This window comes from Pecten maximus, chromosome 1 (assembly GCF_902652985.1).
Source record: "Pecten maximus chromosome 1, xPecMax1.1, whole genome shotgun sequence".
Classification (NCBI taxonomy): Eukaryota; Metazoa; Mollusca; class Bivalvia; order Pectinida; family Pectinidae; genus Pecten; species Pecten maximus.
In genome coordinates this window covers 47,127,578-47,147,455 of record NC_047015.1, presented here as the reverse complement: position 1 = coordinate 47,147,455, position 19,878 = coordinate 47,127,578, and the positions used below count along the sequence as shown (strand labels likewise).

The 19,878-nt window shown below is 36.2% G+C and overlaps 1 protein-coding gene across 1 annotated transcript; it reads left to right on the top strand.

Moving 5' to 3' along the window:
• The first annotated feature begins 1,752 nt into the window (after window positions 1-1,752).
• On the top strand, window positions 1,753-18,862 carry LOC117335935 (alpha-(1,3)-fucosyltransferase 10-like). Its single transcript, XM_033896222.1, has 8 exons — window positions 1,753-1,954; window positions 12,705-12,755; window positions 12,989-13,080; window positions 13,948-14,213; window positions 14,552-14,716; window positions 15,263-15,510; window positions 15,949-16,120; window positions 16,503-18,862. The coding sequence occupies exons 2-8, from the start codon at window positions 12,733-12,735 to the stop codon at window positions 17,031-17,033; spliced, it is 1,497 nt and encodes a 498-aa protein (XP_033752113.1). The 5' UTR covers window positions 1,753-1,954; window positions 12,705-12,732; the 3' UTR covers window positions 17,034-18,862.
• Window positions 18,863-19,878: the final 1,016 nt, after the last annotated feature.

The following is a 19,878-nucleotide window of genomic DNA, read 5'->3' as shown; positions in this document are numbered from 1 at the left end:
TTCCATCACATACTATTGCTACCATTTTCTACTATTTCCCGTCACCACAAGTTGTAACACTATACTATTTCCCGTCACAACACTATACTATTTCCCGTCACCACACTAGTTCCCGTCATCACACTATACTATTTCCCGTCACCACACTATACTATTTCCCGTCACCACACTATACTATTTCCCGTCACCACACTATAATATTTCCCGTCACCACACTATAATATTTCCCGTCACCACACTATACTATTTCCCGTCACCACACTATACTATTTCCCGTCACCACACTAGTTCCCGTCACCACACTATACTATTTCCCCATCACCACACTATACTATTTCCCGTCACCACACTATAATATTTCCCGTCACCACATTATACTATTATCCGTCACCACACTATACTATTTCCCGTCACCACACTATACTATTTTCCGTCACCATACTATACTATTTCCCGTCACCACACTATATTATTTTCCGTCACCACACTATACTGTTTCCCCTCACCACACTATACTATTTCCCCATCACCACACTATACTATTTCCCGTCACCACACTATAATATTTCCCGTCACCACACTATACTATTTCCCGTCACCACACTATAATATATCCCGTCACCACACTATACTATTTCCCGTCACCACACTATAATATTTCCCGTCACCACACTATACTATTTCCCGTCACCACACTTTAATATTTCCCGTCACCACACTATACTATTTCCCGTCACCACACTATAATATTTCCCGTCACCACACTATACTATTTCCCGTCACCACACTATACTATTTCCCGTCACCACACTATACTATTTCCCGTCACCACACTATAATATTTCCCGTCACCACACTATTTCCCGTCACCACACTATACTATTTCCCGTCACCACACTATACTATTTCCCGTCACCACACTATACTATTATCTGTCACCACACTATACTATTTCCCCTCACCACACTATACTATTTCCCCTCACCACACTATTTCCCATCACCACACTATACTATTTCCCGTCACCACACTATACTATTTCCCGTCACCACACTATTTCCCGTCACCACACTATACTATTTCCCATCACCACACTATACTATTTATACTTTCATGTTACAATATATTTAGCACCTGTTGCTATGCTCTTGGTTATCTTTAATTCTTTATCGATGTTTGGATCTTTTGTTAAATATTTGCTTCATGTATAATTAATGAATGTGTATATCAGCAGTAGAGCTTGGTTGTAATGTATTATTCTAGTTGATACCATGGGTGATTATAATCGTCAGTGTATTTCATTGATCTTTCCTCTCAGTGTGTTATAATCCGAGCCCCCTGAATTCTTATTACGTAATCAATATACAATGATCGATATACATCTACTTTGAGAAAATACTATCATTTATTTGTTAGAGGGATAGTCGAGTAGGGGAAACCCACCAACATTTCACTAAGATCGTTTTCACCCTTTTAATATAAAGCACATATTTTATAGCGGCTAAGTAACCGGGTACATATATATATTATACAAGTTCCGCAGACTGAATGGATATCAATAATTAATTTAGATTTGATGTCGCTATCGACCAGTTACAGCTGAAGCCGAAAACCGGGAAACATTGTCCAATATGCACCGATACCTTAACGGCGAGGTTCCCTAAATAAAACATATAAACGTTTTCGGGTTCAATGCGTTTTAATGTTCGGTAAGCACGCATACTTTTACATTGACACGCGTGTATATATCGGTATTGTATATGTGAGCTCAGGTAAAACAAGTTCCTCAGTCGTCTACCAACTTGATCGGAAGCTTCTAAAAGTCACTGGCCAGCGACATAAACTCCACGTGTCTATAACATACAACTGCGCTACTCCTGAATATATTTGTGTCTGTAACAACCCAACAATCGTTTTACTGAAGAAACAGCCCATGCAGCCATTGCAAAGTAAGGTAAGTGTCGTTTAAGATTTCACAAATGTCATACTAAGAAGGATATCTTGATAAGGATTACACTTTAACGGTGTGTATACATATGTGTCCCTGGACAAAATATTCCACATCATGTGCTTATATTAGATTTGACAAGTTCGCCACCCGATTAACAACATCAAACGTAAACACTGGCATATATTTATATATTTTCTTATTTCTGCTGTACAGTTCCGGGTTACCATAGCAATATAGGGAAACATTATAATAACGCAGTAGATGTGTATTATGAAAATTTAAATGTTGAAATTAATAATATTTGATATCTAACCATTATCTTTGGTGAGGTTAATGTCATGAGGTCAATATTTTATATTCTACCAGGTTGATATAACACTGTTTTAACCGAATCAGAGGTCCTTAATTTGTATATTACATATGGAACCTGTTTGTAAAATAGTTAAATTACATTATATTTATCGTGATAACAAGATGTTGGGGCATTTCTACGTCACGATGATTATGACGTCATCCGTAAACGCAATATTAACTCAGTGCTTCTAAAATATATACATTGGTTAATATCTCAAAATATTAACTCAACCATGTTATAGTTAAAGAGAATTGAGGAAAATCGAACCATATCTAATAAAAAAACAACATATGCAACTCTCTATAAATGTAAACACAAGCTTGATGTGTGTAATGCTTTACAGTCTGTCGACACTAATTGAAGTTTTTACCAGACAGTTTATTTGGGGGGGGGGGGAAGAGCACAGGCGCTTGCATAGAAAATATGACTTTCATTTTTTTTTTGATATGACAGTGGTATGTGTAATCTGTATAACAGATTACACATACCACTGTCAAAAAAAAATGAAAATAACATTTTCTATGCAAGCGCCTGTGGGGAAGAGTACGTCTGATTGGGTATTTAAGGTATTTAGTTGGCATCCTGCTCCTTTTCCTGAAAAGTCTCGTTATATGTACCCGTAACAGTATGAATTCAGACACTTGTACGGGTGATGATTTATTTCCCATGAGTCGACTGTTACATAGCTATATGTGTTTTGAGACAATCGCGGTTCGATTCAACCATTCCAGGAATACTTAAGGAGAGAGACTTGGCAACGTTCTGCTACGCGTATGGACGCACTATAGTAGCCCTACGTGGCGACAAAGCAAAATCAGAACTAAATTAAAATCAAGTATCTAATCTCTCAACCGCCAGTGTCTTGAAGTTTTGTAAATTAGAAATATACGTTTAAATTCAAATTTATTAGAGCTTAAAAGTGTTTTAATGTGAGGTATTTTGGCGTGTTACAGTCGAGGAACTTTTCAGTGCATGAATTTCACTTAACCGTGTCGATATTCTGTCATGGGAATTTTAATACCAAACATGTTTCTTTGCGCGGAAACACTTCACAGGCACAATGCAAATTCTATTAATTTTGTTCATTATGTCATTTAAATACCAATATAAGCATTTAAGACTTCTGGGGGCGTATCCTTGTAAAGTTTAGCTGTGTGATAGGGTGGCTGTAACATGTAAGTGAAAAGGGTGATGTAGGTGAGAGGGTTTTTGAAGATATTCGGCAGACTGTTCCAAGTATCAACTCTGCTGTAAGATACATTCTTTGTGGTACTTAGCCTAAACTTTGGTTTCATTATTTTTTCGAGTGTCCTCTAGTGGAGGTTTCTCCTTCTTCCCAAAATCGATACTAATCATGATTTTGTAGACTTGGTAAGCCACGTAACCTGAGCAGTTGTTCATATGACAGGTCGGTTAAACCGTACACTCTCTATGTGTTTCTCAAATAGACGGTTCATTTATAACTTGATCTTTATTCAGCACTGATCTCCAAATACTCGAAGCATATTCCAAGTTAAGTCTGATCAAGGTTTTGTATAAACTTTTCAAACATATTTTTGTCAATAAAGTTGAACGTTTTGAATATAAGGCCGACTGTCTGCTTTTGAAACACATGTTAGTTGAATTTGATAAATATGTCATTCTCAGGTCCTTTTCTGAATAACATCTTGTGATTGATCCTTTTTGCCCATGAGTATGTATCTCATAATCAGCATAGTAGTTTCCTGACGAATTTCCTATGCGCATGTATTGCCATTTTCCCCCATTTCATTTCATCTTTCTCTGTTTACATAAGTTTTCGACATCGCTTTGGAATTCTTCACTGTCACGGGGCCAGACACCTTTCCGTTGATGGAAACTTGTTGGTTCATATCGGGAAGAAAGCTTTTAATTCAGACCAAGACTTTGATTCCGTGTTTTTCTATTTTGTGTAGAAAACCTTGTGTGGCACTCTGTCAAAGGCTGTGCTAAAATCAAGATGAATGACGTCTATGTTGTTTTTCTCGTCCATCCCTTTGCGATACTATCTGCGTAATAAGTTGTGTAACACATGGTTTCCCTTGCATGAATCCGTTTTGACAAGACCTCAATGAAAATGTGTTTCTGCCTTCTCTGTGTTGTTGGTGTATATTTTACCTTGAGAGCCCTCACAGTCACCTGATTTGATTTAAACATAGTTTTATTGTTAAATATAACAACAGGAATAGGACACAAGTTATCGCAACTTAAAACGCCTTCTTCCAATAATCATTATGTACATAATATGAATTTACAATATAATACAGTATATAAAATTTGTATATGATGTAAGAAAAGACAGAGATGAGGGACAGCATGAAAAGTAAATATGTTAATGCCAGTTAATTTAAAGAGAGAGAGAGAGAGAGAGAGAGAGAGAGAGAGAGATGACCTAAAATCGATTACTGGATTTAATAAAATTTTGAACATATTGAAAAATATAGCCATTTTGTTCATCAGATAGTTTAGGAGAACCCCAGAGAATAACATTAAGAGTCACATTACAATAGCGGGAGAGATTATCAAATAAAGTTTCACGCTCTCTTCTGTATAATATACAATCAAAAAAATAATGATACACGTTTTCACACTCATTACCACATGCACAGGTTGTATCATTAATTATATTTACTCTATACAAATCATAGTTTAAGCTACTACAAACATGTCTTAACCTTGTGTGTAAAACATTTAATTTTCTATTTCCAGTTAGATAATAAATAGGTAATATATCACGATTGTTTTCTATTTTGGATTTAAATCTACTAATGGATGGCTGTTCTCTGATATCAATAGGTAAATTATTCCATAACCTAACAGAAGATGGGATAAAGGATTCATAAGAAGTAGACAATCGAAAATTTGGAACGGTATAGTTTTCTTTATTTCTAACATTATACGAATTACGTTCACCTACTCTTGGAGGAAGAAGATTGCTGAAATAGGAAGGAGTTAAATCATTGTGGAGTTTATACATCATTGAAAGTTTACGGAACTTTCTTCTTTCAGATAAAGGTTGGAGCTGGGATTCTTTATATAGAGATTGTTTGCTAGAGAAAGATGGCATGCCGGTAATGATTCTTGCTGCCTCAAGTTGAACTTGTTCTAGTTTATTTACATCTGCCAGAGAACAACCATCCCATACCTCACAAGCATATTCCAATACAGGCAACACAAATACTCTATAAATTCGTAATAAAGTTTTTCTACTCAACAAAAATTTGAATTTCCTTAACACCGATACTTTTTTCATACATGTTTTTATTATTTCTGCTATGTGCAGGGACCACTTTGCATCCGAACTGAAAGTCACACCTAAATGTCTATGGTTACTAACTAGTTTCAAAGTTTCTTCTCCAAAAGTAAGGTTCAAGGGTGGAATATTTTTTGAATTTGTTATTAGCAATACATCAGTTTTTTGTGGGTTAAATTTAGTGAGCCAGTCTTGAGACCATTTATTGAGTTTTTGCAAGTCATTATTAAGAGATCTTTGAATGTCTAAAAGAGATGATGAAGAATACATTAACGAAGTGTCATCAGCAAATAAACGAGATATACTATTCATATTATCAACAATATCATTTATATATATTAAAAACAAAAGGGGTCCCAAAACGCTTCCCTGTGGTACGCCAGCAGTCGTGTAACCTGTATTGGAGTACACATTTTTAACTATAACTTGTTGCTGACGATCAGAAATATAATTTTTTAACCACTCTAGAAGATCACCCCTAATACCATATGCTTCTAATTTAATTAACAAACCCTTGTGCCATACACGGTCAAACGCTTTCGAGATGTCGCAAAAGATAAGACATGCGTGTTTTTTTTCCTCTAGTGAACAACAAATATTGTGGTAAATTTCGATAAGTTGGTGCACTGTAGAGTGACATGACATGAAACCAGACTGTTTTTCATAGAAAAGGGAGTTTTCATGAAAATAATTGTAAATGTGTTTAAAAACAACTCTTTCAAAAACTTTACCGATACAAGACAGAAGAGTAATTGGTCGATAATTGGACACTAAATGTCTATCACCCTTTTTGAAAAGGGGAAGTACAACGCCTTTCTTCCAGATTTCAGGAAAACTTTTTTGATTAAAAGACATATTAAACAAAATTGACAAAGGTTTACATATGGAATTTGCAGTAAATTTTAACATATGGTGACTTATGGTATCATGACCAGATGCTTTCCCTAGTTTAAGAATTTTCAGAATATCGCAAACTTCGTCGGATCTGACTACAACGGAGTCAAGGAAAGAATTAGTTCTAAGATTAAAATTTGGTAATGGAACCTCCCTATCATTAATTGTTGAAATAGAACAAAAATAGTTATTCAAAATATTGGCTTTTTCGATATCACCAAGTTCAATATTTCCACTATCTGGGTTCGTAAGTGGTGGAATAACTTCCAGCGACTCAGATTGTTTATATAATTTACGAACAAGTCTCCAATAAGATTTAGGGTTACTAGTGTCAAGCTTATCAATAATGTCCCCAACTTTATCATAAAACAACTCCCTTGCATGCTTTTTCATATTATTGACCTTATTTCTTTGTTGTTTATATTTTGTTAGATTGGAAATGGACTTAACACGCTTGAATACTTTCCGGAGTCTATCTCGTAGCCGCATAGCTTTCCTGAGTTCTGAATTCATCCATAGTTTATCTTGTGGTCTAATAACAACTGATTTTTTTGGTATACATTCCGAAGCATATGATAAAAACTGTTCAGTGAATCTAACACTGGCGATATCAACAGAATCAAAATTTTGGAAAAATGTTTCCCAATCAAAAGTATTAATCAAATTATTTAACTTATTAAAATCTGCATTTTTATATGACCAAACTTGACGGGTATAGTTACGGGATAGACTAATGGGTATAGACAGAAATACTACACATCCGTCATGATCACTTATATTACGATTTATCTTAATAACATGAGAATCTGTACATCTAGAATTATCACTCAATAAAATAGGGTCCAATAAACTATGTCTCGTCAATCCGTGTCTAGTGGGTTCATTAATAACATTGGTTAAGTCCATTTCCAACATAATTTGATTTAAAATATGGTTATGCGATATGGTTAAAAAATCAACATTTATATCTCCAACAATTACCACATTCGTTGTAATTTCTAAGGCCTTCTCAATAGAATATTTAAAATTTTCCCAAAAAGGATGACATGAACCTTCCGGTCGATATAAAGTACACAGTAATGAAATTTGCCTGTCCATTTCGATTTGTATCCAAATATTTTCTCCATGTACAAATTCAAGATCGTATCTTAGAATACATTTCAACGAATCAGAATAATATACTAATAAACCTCCACCTGAGAAATTTCTATCTTTTCGAAACGGCTCCATAAAACCCGGTATAGTTAATTCAGAAAATGGTACATGGTGATCTAAATGGGTTTCGGTAAAGCACAAGATATCAAATTCATCTGCTATATTTTCAATATATTCCAATTTGTTTCTTATACTCCTAGTATTTAAATGAAATATAGACAATTCATTTTCCGCGGGACCAGGGTTTGATTCTATATCCATGTCCAATATCAACAGTAATAATAAAATATTGTAATAAAATATGTTGTCCAATTGTGACTGTATGCACATAAAGACGAAGGATATCAAACTTGCTATCAAACTAGATAAAATATCTAAAAAAAATTTAGCACTGATGTGACCTTTAAAATGAATCTTCTTAAAAATTAGTCCCCCATAAGCTACATTGTAAAAACTTCCGATAGAAACTCTGTGCCAAATTGCGGATATATCACCTTCTAACCATTATCAAAATTAGTCAACCGCACAGTGATCCCATCGGAAACATTCACAATAATAGCATTATAAACTATTCCGAGAAAGAAAACGGCTCTTGAATATACATATTGGTTTCGGTCAAGGTCAAAGTTTAGTAAACAGTAGACAGATAGATAAAAGAGAAAGAAAGATGATACAAGTAAGGATAAAGCGAGAAGAAATATAGAAAATGGAACAGAAGTATGTAATGACATAACTAATTGATCGAGAGAAAGTGAAGATCGGAGATGCTTACGATAATAAAAATAAATGAACACTGATATTTTCAAGAGATAAAGAGAACAAGAATAATGTTAAATGGTACATACACTCATCAGTACATATCTACACACTTAGTACACAAGTACGCTGGAACCCACATGCATACTATATGAATACATCGTATTTGCCACACACATACACACAGGCAAGTTGCAAACACACCTCACTGCGCACACACCACTAAATCAGCTCCGTCATTGCGCACGCGCCCTACAAATTTCACATGCACGCGCTCTACAAATTTTTCATGCTTACTATAGAAAAGAAAACAGTCTTTGCCACACACACATATTATACACATATATTCAAAGCTAACACGACTCACTGCTTATAATTATAATAATACCAACATACCTCGCAGTAAATATTTGCATAAGAGATATGCAGAAACACGTACATGTATATCCAGAAGATAACATATAAGGCAAGATGTAGAAAAAATATCAAACAAAAATGCATATAATAATTGTACACTTGAATAAACTGTACAGTGTATCTCTCCTTCCTCGTGAAGTTCGAGTGACTTGAACAGGGATAAATTTATTACAACATAATTTATAAATTTATAAAAGGTATCTACACACCTAGCATCTAGCTAATGTAGGTAATGTACACTTACACTGTCCGTGTTGTAGATTGAATTCATTACAGTTGATTATTGAAGGACTTAAAATTACGAGGAATATTCTTTGTTCGTAAAATTAAATAAAAACAAAAAAAAAACAACAAAAAAACAAAACAAAAAAAAACATATAATAATTGTACACTTAGATAAACTGTACAATGTATCTCTCCTTCCTCGTGAAATTCCAGTGACTTGAGCAGTGATAGATTTAGCACAATAAAGTTTATAAAAGTACATCTGTATAAGAACGTCAAACATTGTTTATGAGGAATGTTTTTTTTGAAATTACAAATGATAATGTTCTTTTCATGAACGTAGTCGATATAGCATCATATAGTGTACTATTGAATCAAAGAATATGATTGTAACTTATCATTTAGAATTATTAGTGTTGAAGAGACTGGTGATCAGCGAGCGTGTGTCGAATCGTTCAACTCATGCAAATAGAATAGGAGAGTCTACTACAAGTTATACGTAGGGGAGCAAACTATTAGACGGCTCCATATATGAATAGTGTGTAGGTCCACGAGAGAGAGTGAGAGAGAGCAAGACACCCCTCGACATTTCTATCATGCGAAATTACAGGGTCATCGAGGGGTCACTCAGGTATGGTTTTGTAAAATAACATGACTTCAAAAGTGTTCACGTGTACATTCGCTCACACTTCAAACATGGGAATATAGTTATACATTGTACGTGTAACAGCTAAAATAGCATAATTATTTAGTTTTATAAACACCATGCATATTTCAATTGAATAAAGTAGCAATTGTTAGTTGGTGACAAGACATCATCCACTAATTTGGACGGTGTGGGACGTATTCATAGCCGGGTAGAAGTTCACCTATGTCTTTCAATGACACAATCATGAATTTCCTGTCTTCTTGTGATTTTTTTGCAAATATTCGGCCGTCTCGAGTCCAAAATGAATTGATTTTACCTGCATGTCTCAGCTTATTCAATTCGTTCACAACAGTTTGTCTTTTTTTTGTGAGGGATTCAACAATCAACGTTTTATGTTCATTGCCCTTAAGTTTTTGTTTCGCGGAAAAAATTTGTTCACGGTCAATGTACCTCAGGAAGCGTATAATGATGTTGGTTTTACCTTCAGAGATAGATCCAAGGATATGACAGCGAGAAATGGACCGCGGCTGGACTTTCAATTTTAGATATTTTTCGCATATATCTAATACCGCCTTCTGGGGGTCGAAAGTATGGACGTCTTCACCTCTCGGAACGGGTACATTAAGAAACTTTAGACAAGTCCGACGTGAATACTGTTCATGTTCGTCGAGGATATCTTCGTGTTCTCTATGACTTTTTTCCAACTGATCAATTCTACTGTGTAGAGCCTTTATCTGATTGTCTTGGAGAATAATCTGCTTTTCCATGGAAGATACTTTGTTGTCAATCATAGAGCCTATTTTAGTATCCACACAACTTTGAATAAGATTTTCTGTTTTCTCATTGTTGACCATATCGGATAAAACTTGGTCCAATTTAGGTTGGATCTCAGCAGTAAAAGTCTGAGTAATAATTGAGGCTACAAGCCGGCTTACAGGTTCTACCAATGCTTGAATCAGATTGTTGAAAAAATCATCATCTGATGTGTTCATTGTTAATGTGGTGGGTGAAAATTTACAAGTACTGACCGGCTGTAGGGATTCATTAGCAGTTTTTTTTGGTGCGGATTCGATTGTATCATCCGGAGAAGAATCAAAAGTTTGTCTCTTTAAACCCGAAGACACAGGTGTAGAAAATTGTCGAGCTTGTTCTTGTGTTATAATAAGTGGCTCGCTTACCTGTTGAGGCGTAGGTGGAGCGTGCACCTGTACGTGTACGTGTTCGTCACTCGACTCCATTGTCCAAACGAATCAAAACACGAAATAAGTTCTTTTCCCAGGTACTGAAAACGTTTTTGTAAGTTTTCCAACTACACAGGATAGTTTTTAAATCACCACACAGTCACCTACAGTTTGTTTCGTTTAGGTTTTTAGACACTACGTATTTCCAGAACTGCTTCGGGTTTTCTTTTATCTGATTGGCAAGATTTTTCTCCAAATGGATGCCCTTATAGAAGATGTCGCTTGGTTTCTTGTTGTTTTATACGTTTCTTCCATGTTATGTGTTTTATAACAGACAATAGAATTTTATATTTCATTCCGCAATATTTTTGCTATTTCAATAGTTTTAATATATTAACCGTATTCAAACTAAGGAAAATAGGACCACAGTCCTTTATTATGTAGCATACAATACATATTTGAACCATGAATTGGGAATTCGTGCACCTGTGTTCTAAGCCATGGTCATGATGCCCAGACATTCACGGTACAATTCGGTATAACATATAAATGGTGGGCGACCAGGCATGGTAAACTCATCGAGTCTCGAACCCGGAACTGTAATCAATTATGTACACATGTGTGTAGTAATTTTACGGATGGTTACCAGGGTTTTACGCACTGCAATCATGAAATTGAATTTAGCGAACATTACTTTAGTTTGTCATTAATTATCAATACGTAGCACACTTATTTCAACTTATTTCATTAATTATCACTACATAGCACACTTATGTCAACTTATTCCATTTAATTATGAATTCACTCACTCATGTATCGCCTATCGCAAGCGAGGAAACTTTCCGGTGGCATTAGTGACAGCGGTGTCATCAACATTTTCCATTTAGTTTGCATTTAGATCCTTTGCTTAATAAGTGAAAGTCTAACATTAACCAAACTTGGTATACAGCTAGATCACATAGTGGACACCTCAATACAGCCTCATTTACTGAAGAGAAGATCATTAAGGATTCATGGTCCGGTGGCTGTGAATTGGGGATGCTAGGAATCTTGGCTTTTTTCTCTTGGTTTTTGTTTGTTTGCTTTTTTTTTTGCTTTTTTTTTCTCAGTCTCGCAAAAAGTGTCAATGTTGTTCCAATCAAACCTTGAATATAGTTGCATCGTAGTATGGACATCTCAACACACCCCACTGATTATATGGATTTGATGTTTTGCTGTTTTGGGTTTTGAGAAATCTATATTGTTATCTTATCAGATGTATCTTCATCTCACGTTTTAGAAAGATGGTGTTTGGGGTAAAAAAAAATTATGTGAATTTTGAGAATTAGTGATTTTGTGAAATTTGATTTTTTTTTTTACAAATTATCTATAATGTATGTACAGGTTGCTTCCATACTATCAAGTGGAGTTTTTTTTTGTTTTATTTTTTTGTTATTGTATTGAATATCTTAGGATGCTTAAAATTAACATACTGAAAAGAGAGTCGGGCGAGAATGCTATCATTGGTAATTTTATGTGACGATTAATTAATCATCAGCGACCACACTCTCATCTTCCACAGAATACACGATATCAATTCGACAGGTCTTTTCGGCTAAACAGCAATCTTTTGTACACTTTCATTGCACATACTGCTCCAGATGATTCGGTTACGTCTTTCTAAAAACGGCATTTTTTATCTTATACATATATACTTTCATTTTATTTCATCATTTTTTGTATGTTTTTAAAAGTTTTTATTCACTATTATTTACATATCAAACTGTACTTAAATATGTAACTGAGAGTAGCATCGTGCATCACTGTATGTTAAAAAATTCTTATCATCTATATTTCATGAAATGTTTCAGACGGAAGTACTTCTATGAGAAATTGAAGATGATACCAAGGCTTTGCAGAAGGTATTTTTATTATAAATATGTGTGAAATATATTTTATATGTACATCCTCTATGGAAAGTATAATTTTGTCTAGTGCCTTTCTGAAGGTGATAACACGTCGCTTGCGTTTGTTAGTGGTTTTTATTTTCCATTTCAAATGCTATTATTCCAATTAATATTTGAATGGTGCAAAATAAACGCCTTATCAAACAGAGTAATTCTATTCATCACAATATGGTTTTATCCGTTTTCAGGAACCGAGGCCTTCTTTACATATTCGTGGCCTTCTCGGCAGTCGTGTCGTTTGTTCTGTGGATAGCCATTCAGCAGACAGGCCAAGCCGATGGTTCGTATTCTCCATGGTAGAGAGGGGTCAGAATTACGTCATTCGATGTACTGAAGCCTGGTGATGTTATTAAAACGAGTTTATCAATTCACAATCGGAACTCTTTGGGTGTGCTTCACATTAGCGGAGGTCCTCGAGACGTTATGAATCTAGACACCCAGAACGGGATCATAATATAGACCGTAGAATTTGCCCTCCGGTTAGTGGGAATATCCTGCAACTTCAACTCCTTTCTCATTTAAATTACTGATTTGGTGCCACTAGCCGGAAACTTCCATTCAGCTCAATGAAGGGGGGACCAATTGAAGAGTGAAAGGTCCCTAGTCCGCGACCGAGCGTGGGTTGGATATTTTTCATAATTCCTTCATATTACTGATTTGGTGCCGTGACCAGGACAGTAAGTAAAATTGGAGAGTACATAGTTTACTTACTGACTCCGCCTTGTGGGAAAATCCCTTTAGTTTAGAGAAAGTGACGTCCGCTAGGAGAATGAGAGGTTCGATCCAGTTATAGTATACAAATGTATTTTACTGCTCTTTTCTGTTGCATTTTAGCCAAGTTGGGTTGGGATTTCCTTCGTTTCAAAGTACTCGTACAGCTAATAATCATTGCATAATGTATAATTAGAGGAAGATTCATACGCATATGCATGTTACTCTAGTAAAATACATGCCATATCAGCAATATGTTATGATCAATATAACTGGCTATTTTAAATTGATTTCAATGGCGTACCGCTGGTAACTCGAAATCTTTTGTGTTGTTAAGAGTGAGGTGCATATATAAATTTCAACCTCTCCTGGTTTTTGTTATTTATATATATATATATATGTTACTAATTCACTACCACTGTTTTTTTAATTCCAGTTTCATCCAAGAGAACAAGTTCACGAGACATATATGTACTTAATCAATATATACTCAAGATTCATAATTTCTCAGCCAAGGCTCCGATATCGAATTGGAAGAAAACAAAACTAAGAGGCGATAAAATTGATAAAAGCGCGCCACAACATCCCGTACTAGTATGGTGGGCCCCTGTTTCCGGTATGACGAATCATGGAATTACCTGTGGCGACGTCAAGTGTGATGTGTCGGTTAAGAGAGGGTTGAAAAACGATCCGAGCGTACGAGTTAGTACCTTTAATGTCAACTTGACCTCTAAATAAGTATTTACGTTGTATTGTCATGTACAGGTATGATTGTAAAGGGCTAAACGTTAAATAATCAGATATTCAGTTGTCCATATGGTCGATCTGAAGTACAAAGTATGCCCAGTATTCTTGTAATCAGAGGCTTGATCCCGTGAACATGCAAAAATCTTTACATAAACAACATTACGTACATTTTTCATTTAATTTGGAGTTGTCATTGCTCACGGAAAATATTAATTTCACATTAAAGTAAAGAGCGCTTAAAATATTTCAAAATAATCTCTAGACACATGCTGATAATAATTGATTTATTTCAGGCGTTCCTGTTTTACGGAACACAATTTGAATTTAGTCCTCTGCCTTTACCACGACTTCCGCATCACTTATGGGCACTCGAACACGACGAATCGCCAAAAAATAACGAGTTCATTTTCTCCCACGAGGAAGTCATGACCCTCTTTAACTTCACTTCAACATTTAAGGCAAGTGATATATATACTGTGGTTAATCTTCCAGGCCCAAGTTCCAACCTACCCCAACTTAAGTGGAAAACATAACAAACGTAACATATCTACCCAACTAAGTATTCTCGTCAATCAAATATTGCCTTCCAATGAGGAAAAAAATGAGTTAAGGAATTTATAAAACCGGACCAGAGGTGTAATTGCCAAGTTTCGTCTTGTTATCTTGCAGTTTCAAGAACCCAAATTTATTTATCCTGTTCAGCATCTTTCTAGAGCGATAAAACTTGTTTTTCTGTTAGTTTGCTACGAATTAAATCACAAACCAGTATTTTGCTGAAGATTCTTATTTAGTCGCCAATAGAGGGTGGCTTTTATGCCGCCATCTTCAGAGACAAACTCCTGATTCTGGCCAACTGAAATTAACTCCGAGCCGGGTTTCTTCATGAGGTCGGACACCGATGAATCAGTTTTGGTCCAAGAACTGCTTATTGTGAATGAATGAGGCAAACGCCGAAAGTATAACGGGTCAAGGGAGTGCTTATTTTGACTTTTCTTTGATTGTAGAGGGAGTCATCATACCCCGTGTCGACAATGGCACTGCCCAGTTTAGACTGGCTTTTGAGTAAGGAGTACTTACTGTCGTCTGAACAGAAAAACAGCCTACAGAACACAAAAGGCTTGGCTCCCGTGATATTTGTTCACAGTGACTGCAATGTACCATCCGGACGTGATAAATACTTGAAACTACTTCAGAAGTACGTCAAGGTCGACGTGTACGGCAGTTGTGACGCAAACAAAGAATTACCCGCACAGTAAGTACCGCACTACATGTTTGACAATACTTCAAGGATGCAAAGTAAGTAATAAACCACATCAGACCTCCTGACAATCAGAAGTGGTCCATTAAGTGAACACCACTGCCATAACTTCTTGTCAGAAGAAATAACACGGTGACTTATCTAACGTACCAGTAACTATATTTTAACCAGCAGTACTAATATTCCCAGTAACATGTACATTTGTATAACAAAGACCAGTCTCGTGTCATCCCCTTGTGTTGTAATGACCATCACTTGTCTGGTTCAGTGCTTTGCAACACCCACTGGTGTAACCCCATACAATAATGTTAATCAGATTACACGTGTGGATGATGATGTCAGGCATTTTCCAATCATATAGTACGACTGATAATCACGATAAAGCCCCTAATAATAGAAACAATCCAAAATGATGGTCGTATTGTGCTTCAGTTTAAAGGGCATGGAGAAATATCAGGACAAGGCTTTCTTCAGTTTCATCGCCCAGTACAAGTTTGCCTTCGCCTTTGAGAACGCCGTCTGTGATGACTACATGACCGAAAAGCTATGGCGACCATTTCATTTAGGGGTTATCCCTATTGTATTCGGCTCACCAAAGGTCAAGGTAAGGTCGAATGTCTGTGTTAGAAGCATAAACGTGATGCGTTTTTGGCTGTAAAATGAGCTTGAAATTGAAACATGCCTATAGATTCTGAGGATAAATTGTCATATAGAAAATATTAAAATTGGCGAAATGGAAGTAAATTACATTTGTATATGCAAAAAACTGGGTATATCTATATCTATATATCACTGTGATTAGAAAAAGTAGCATTTCCCCCCTTTTGTGTTCTGGGAATATGCTCTCATCAGAGAATACCTCATTTCCTTAAATCAGTTTTCTGGTTTCTTTATTTGATTCTTTTAGATGATACTTACACATTGCAGATACAATTGATACTAGAACGTTTGTTAAGTTCATATCTTTCTCTCTCTTCGTTTTTAAGGAATTCCTTCCAAGTGATAAATCCGCTTTGGTCATTGAAGATTACCCAAGTGTGCAGAATCTTGCACAGGAAATCAAACTTTTGGATGAAAACGATTTTATGTATGACGAATTTGTAAGCTTCAAAACGGATGGAATTTCCAATAAAAATCTCCTGCAGGTTTTAAATGATCGAGAATGGTCTGTTAGTGGAATGGATCGTTCGAAGAAATTCTATAACCACTTTTCTGGATTTGAGTGTTTTATATGTAGAAAAATCCATGAAAACATGCTCCGTGAAAGTAAAATGAAATCACCTGTGATCTCCGTAGCAAGAAAGGACCATTATGGCTGTCCCAGACCAAAAAGTTTCAACGAACAAGGGAAATATGTGGCAGACAATGAGAACTACGATAGTGTCTATACATACTCGCGTCATATGGCGATGGCATTTAGACATTTCTATGACACGAGTAATATCACGTACACAAACAAAGATGTCGTAGAGCTGGCTCGCCTGTATCAGAAAAAAGATCAGAGGAGACGTCCATGATTTCAGTCTTCTGCTCAGCTTCAAGTATGCCCACAACAAAAATGTCGGTCATCTTAAAACTGGATAACTGAAGCACTCCTCAATTTCTATTTGATACATCGTGTAACTAAGTAATATTAGATGAAAATATAATAATATGGCCATAGAACATTATGCTCTATCATGCTGACGTATATAATCATGTCAAATGAACTTTGACCATGTAAGATAAGCATGTTCGCTGGTGTTTTCTAATGCGACAAAGGAGAATAACTATTGTCGGTTATTTTGACAAACGTACATCTCGGAGAAATTGAGATGATATTCGAAGATTTCCGGAAATTCCGAAAGATGCTTTGATTGGCTATTTTGGATATCCAAAATAGGCAATCAAAACGTCTCGGGGACATTTCAGACAATCTTCTGAAACTTCTCGACCAATAATGTAAATGTCCTCTTTTTTAAATTGAAATGTTTTCAAATATCTCAAAATTTTGGGATGCGGGGACTGTGTGAAGGAAACGTGTTTGTCTTGTATCTGACATCAGGTCATCGTCGGATACCCACGATTGATTGCACTATATTCCACATTACACTGAACACAGCCAAGCGTAGTGCAATAAACCGTGGGTATCCGACGATCACATCAGGTTAACTACCGATTGTCATGAAAAAAAATATGGATAAAATAGACGATGTGGGTAAAAAAAACAGAAAGGTATTTTGCTGATGCAAGCATATGTGTAATTTGTGGAGTTGATTACTTAGATAATTAACTTAAAATATGTTAACCTGCCAATATAACTTTGGTTAGTGTAAAGAGGAAGGGTAACTGGTGTTCATTGCCATATTTGGATTGGGCTACTATACAAGACAGTCAGTGTATACAACGCAACGTGTCAGTGGTTTCTATGCACACACCTGTGCAGGTAAAAACTGGAGTGCGCTGTAGCTATTTATAGACACTGTATACGTTGCGTAAAGTATTTACATTATACATGTATAATATCTTTGAAGTGAGATAGCACTCAAACTAAACAGTTCCATTAGTAAAGTTCAATTATACGGTTGGCGAAACTTACATTGAAAACAAACGTCTTCACGCACCAGGTTAAATGATCATAATTCTGCTGTTATAGTGTATTTTCTCCTCCTATGTGATGACACGTCAGACACTAACGGCGGCCATCTTATTTTGTCATACCCTTGTCGGAGTACCCGGAGAAAAACCACCGGCATACGGTCCAGTAACAGGCAACTGCCCCACGCGGATTTCGAACTCGCAATCAAGAGGTGGAGGGCTAGTGATAAAGTGTCGGTACCCCTTACATTGTAGCCACTCGGCCAACGCGGCCTCTCATCAATATTAGATTTGTCAGACACATTCCGTCCAGATGTGTGAGAGTGCAATACGATTTTTCATCAAAGACAGGGTATTTTTGACATTGTGGTGAATATTATAGAATAAGATGCTGTTTAAATGGCATGTGATCATACATTTAGCATTCTGTGCTCTGGTTTTGATACCTAAATGTGATAAAAAGTCCTGTCACTCCGGCCTTAATTGATATTGGTTAGTTTCGCTCCATAAATCATCATACTACTTGAAACAATGTGCCAGTTAGTATATAGTTTATAGTGTGCTACAGTAAGATGTCCGTCATATCGTTTGGTTAATATTTCATATTCATATGACGATATTTTATGTCTGTTATCGACAATGACAACAAACGTAAACAAACGAAAGAATTTTACATAGCTTCCATGTTCCTTTCACTGGTGAAATATTTATCCATTGGATATTTCTCCCTACCTTACCGATTATTAATTGTGCTCGTTTTTTTTTGCGTACAAGTCAGTGGCGTAGGAAGCGGGGGGGGCAGGGGGGGCAATTGCCCCCCCACTTTTTACAGTGGGGGGGCAAACATATCTTTTTGCCCCCCCCACTTTTTGACATCCAAAATCTAAAAAAAAGGGGAAAAAACACGAATTTATATATTCATTTCGATAAATATCTGTAAATTTTCGAACCGATAATGTTTTCTTGAAAGCAGCGATAAAGACTTTATCCTGTACATGTACATCCGGAACATTCCGACTTTTATACTAGTATATCAATCCTCAGACCTGTGTGTCGGTCGTCTGCAATAGTCTGGTAAGTTTATATTTATATCTTAATACGAAATTTTGCTTATCTTCATCACATAGATTCGATAAGTTGATGATAATTTGTGAAGTTAATTGAGTTCATAATGAGAACAAGACAGAAACGCAACATCAATAAGATGCGCAGTTTTAACGTGAATAGAGTGATACTAATTACCGACAGGTACGAGGAAACAGCAAAAAAAAATTTCGTCTCGCGCCTACGGCGCTCGCATTATCACTAAATTACTGCCCCCCCTTTCGATTGCAGATTGCAAATTTGCTATATTCATTTTCCGCAGGGGGGCTTTGCCACCCTGGGCGGCCCCCAGACCTCTCGCAAATAGGGGAAAAAAAATCGGCTCGCGCCTATGGCGCTCGCATTATCACTTAATTACTGGACCCCCCTTTCGAAAACTCCTGGACCCGCGCCTGATCCCGAATTATTGGAAATGTGCTATATTCTTTTCCGGGGGGGGGGGGGGGGGGGGGGGGGGGGGGGGGTGTTAGATGACATACGATTTGTTTAGTTCGTAAAATTTAAATTTAAGTTTAAAAAAAATTTTTTGCCCCCCCACTTTTTGACGACTTCCTACGCCACTGCAAGTGCAATATTGTTCATTTTGTCATGCTTCGAGTTTGTTTTTATAGATATGCTTATTTATGATATGAAACTTCAGTTAATTTATTTAAGTGAGAATATATGAGAATATGTGTGAAA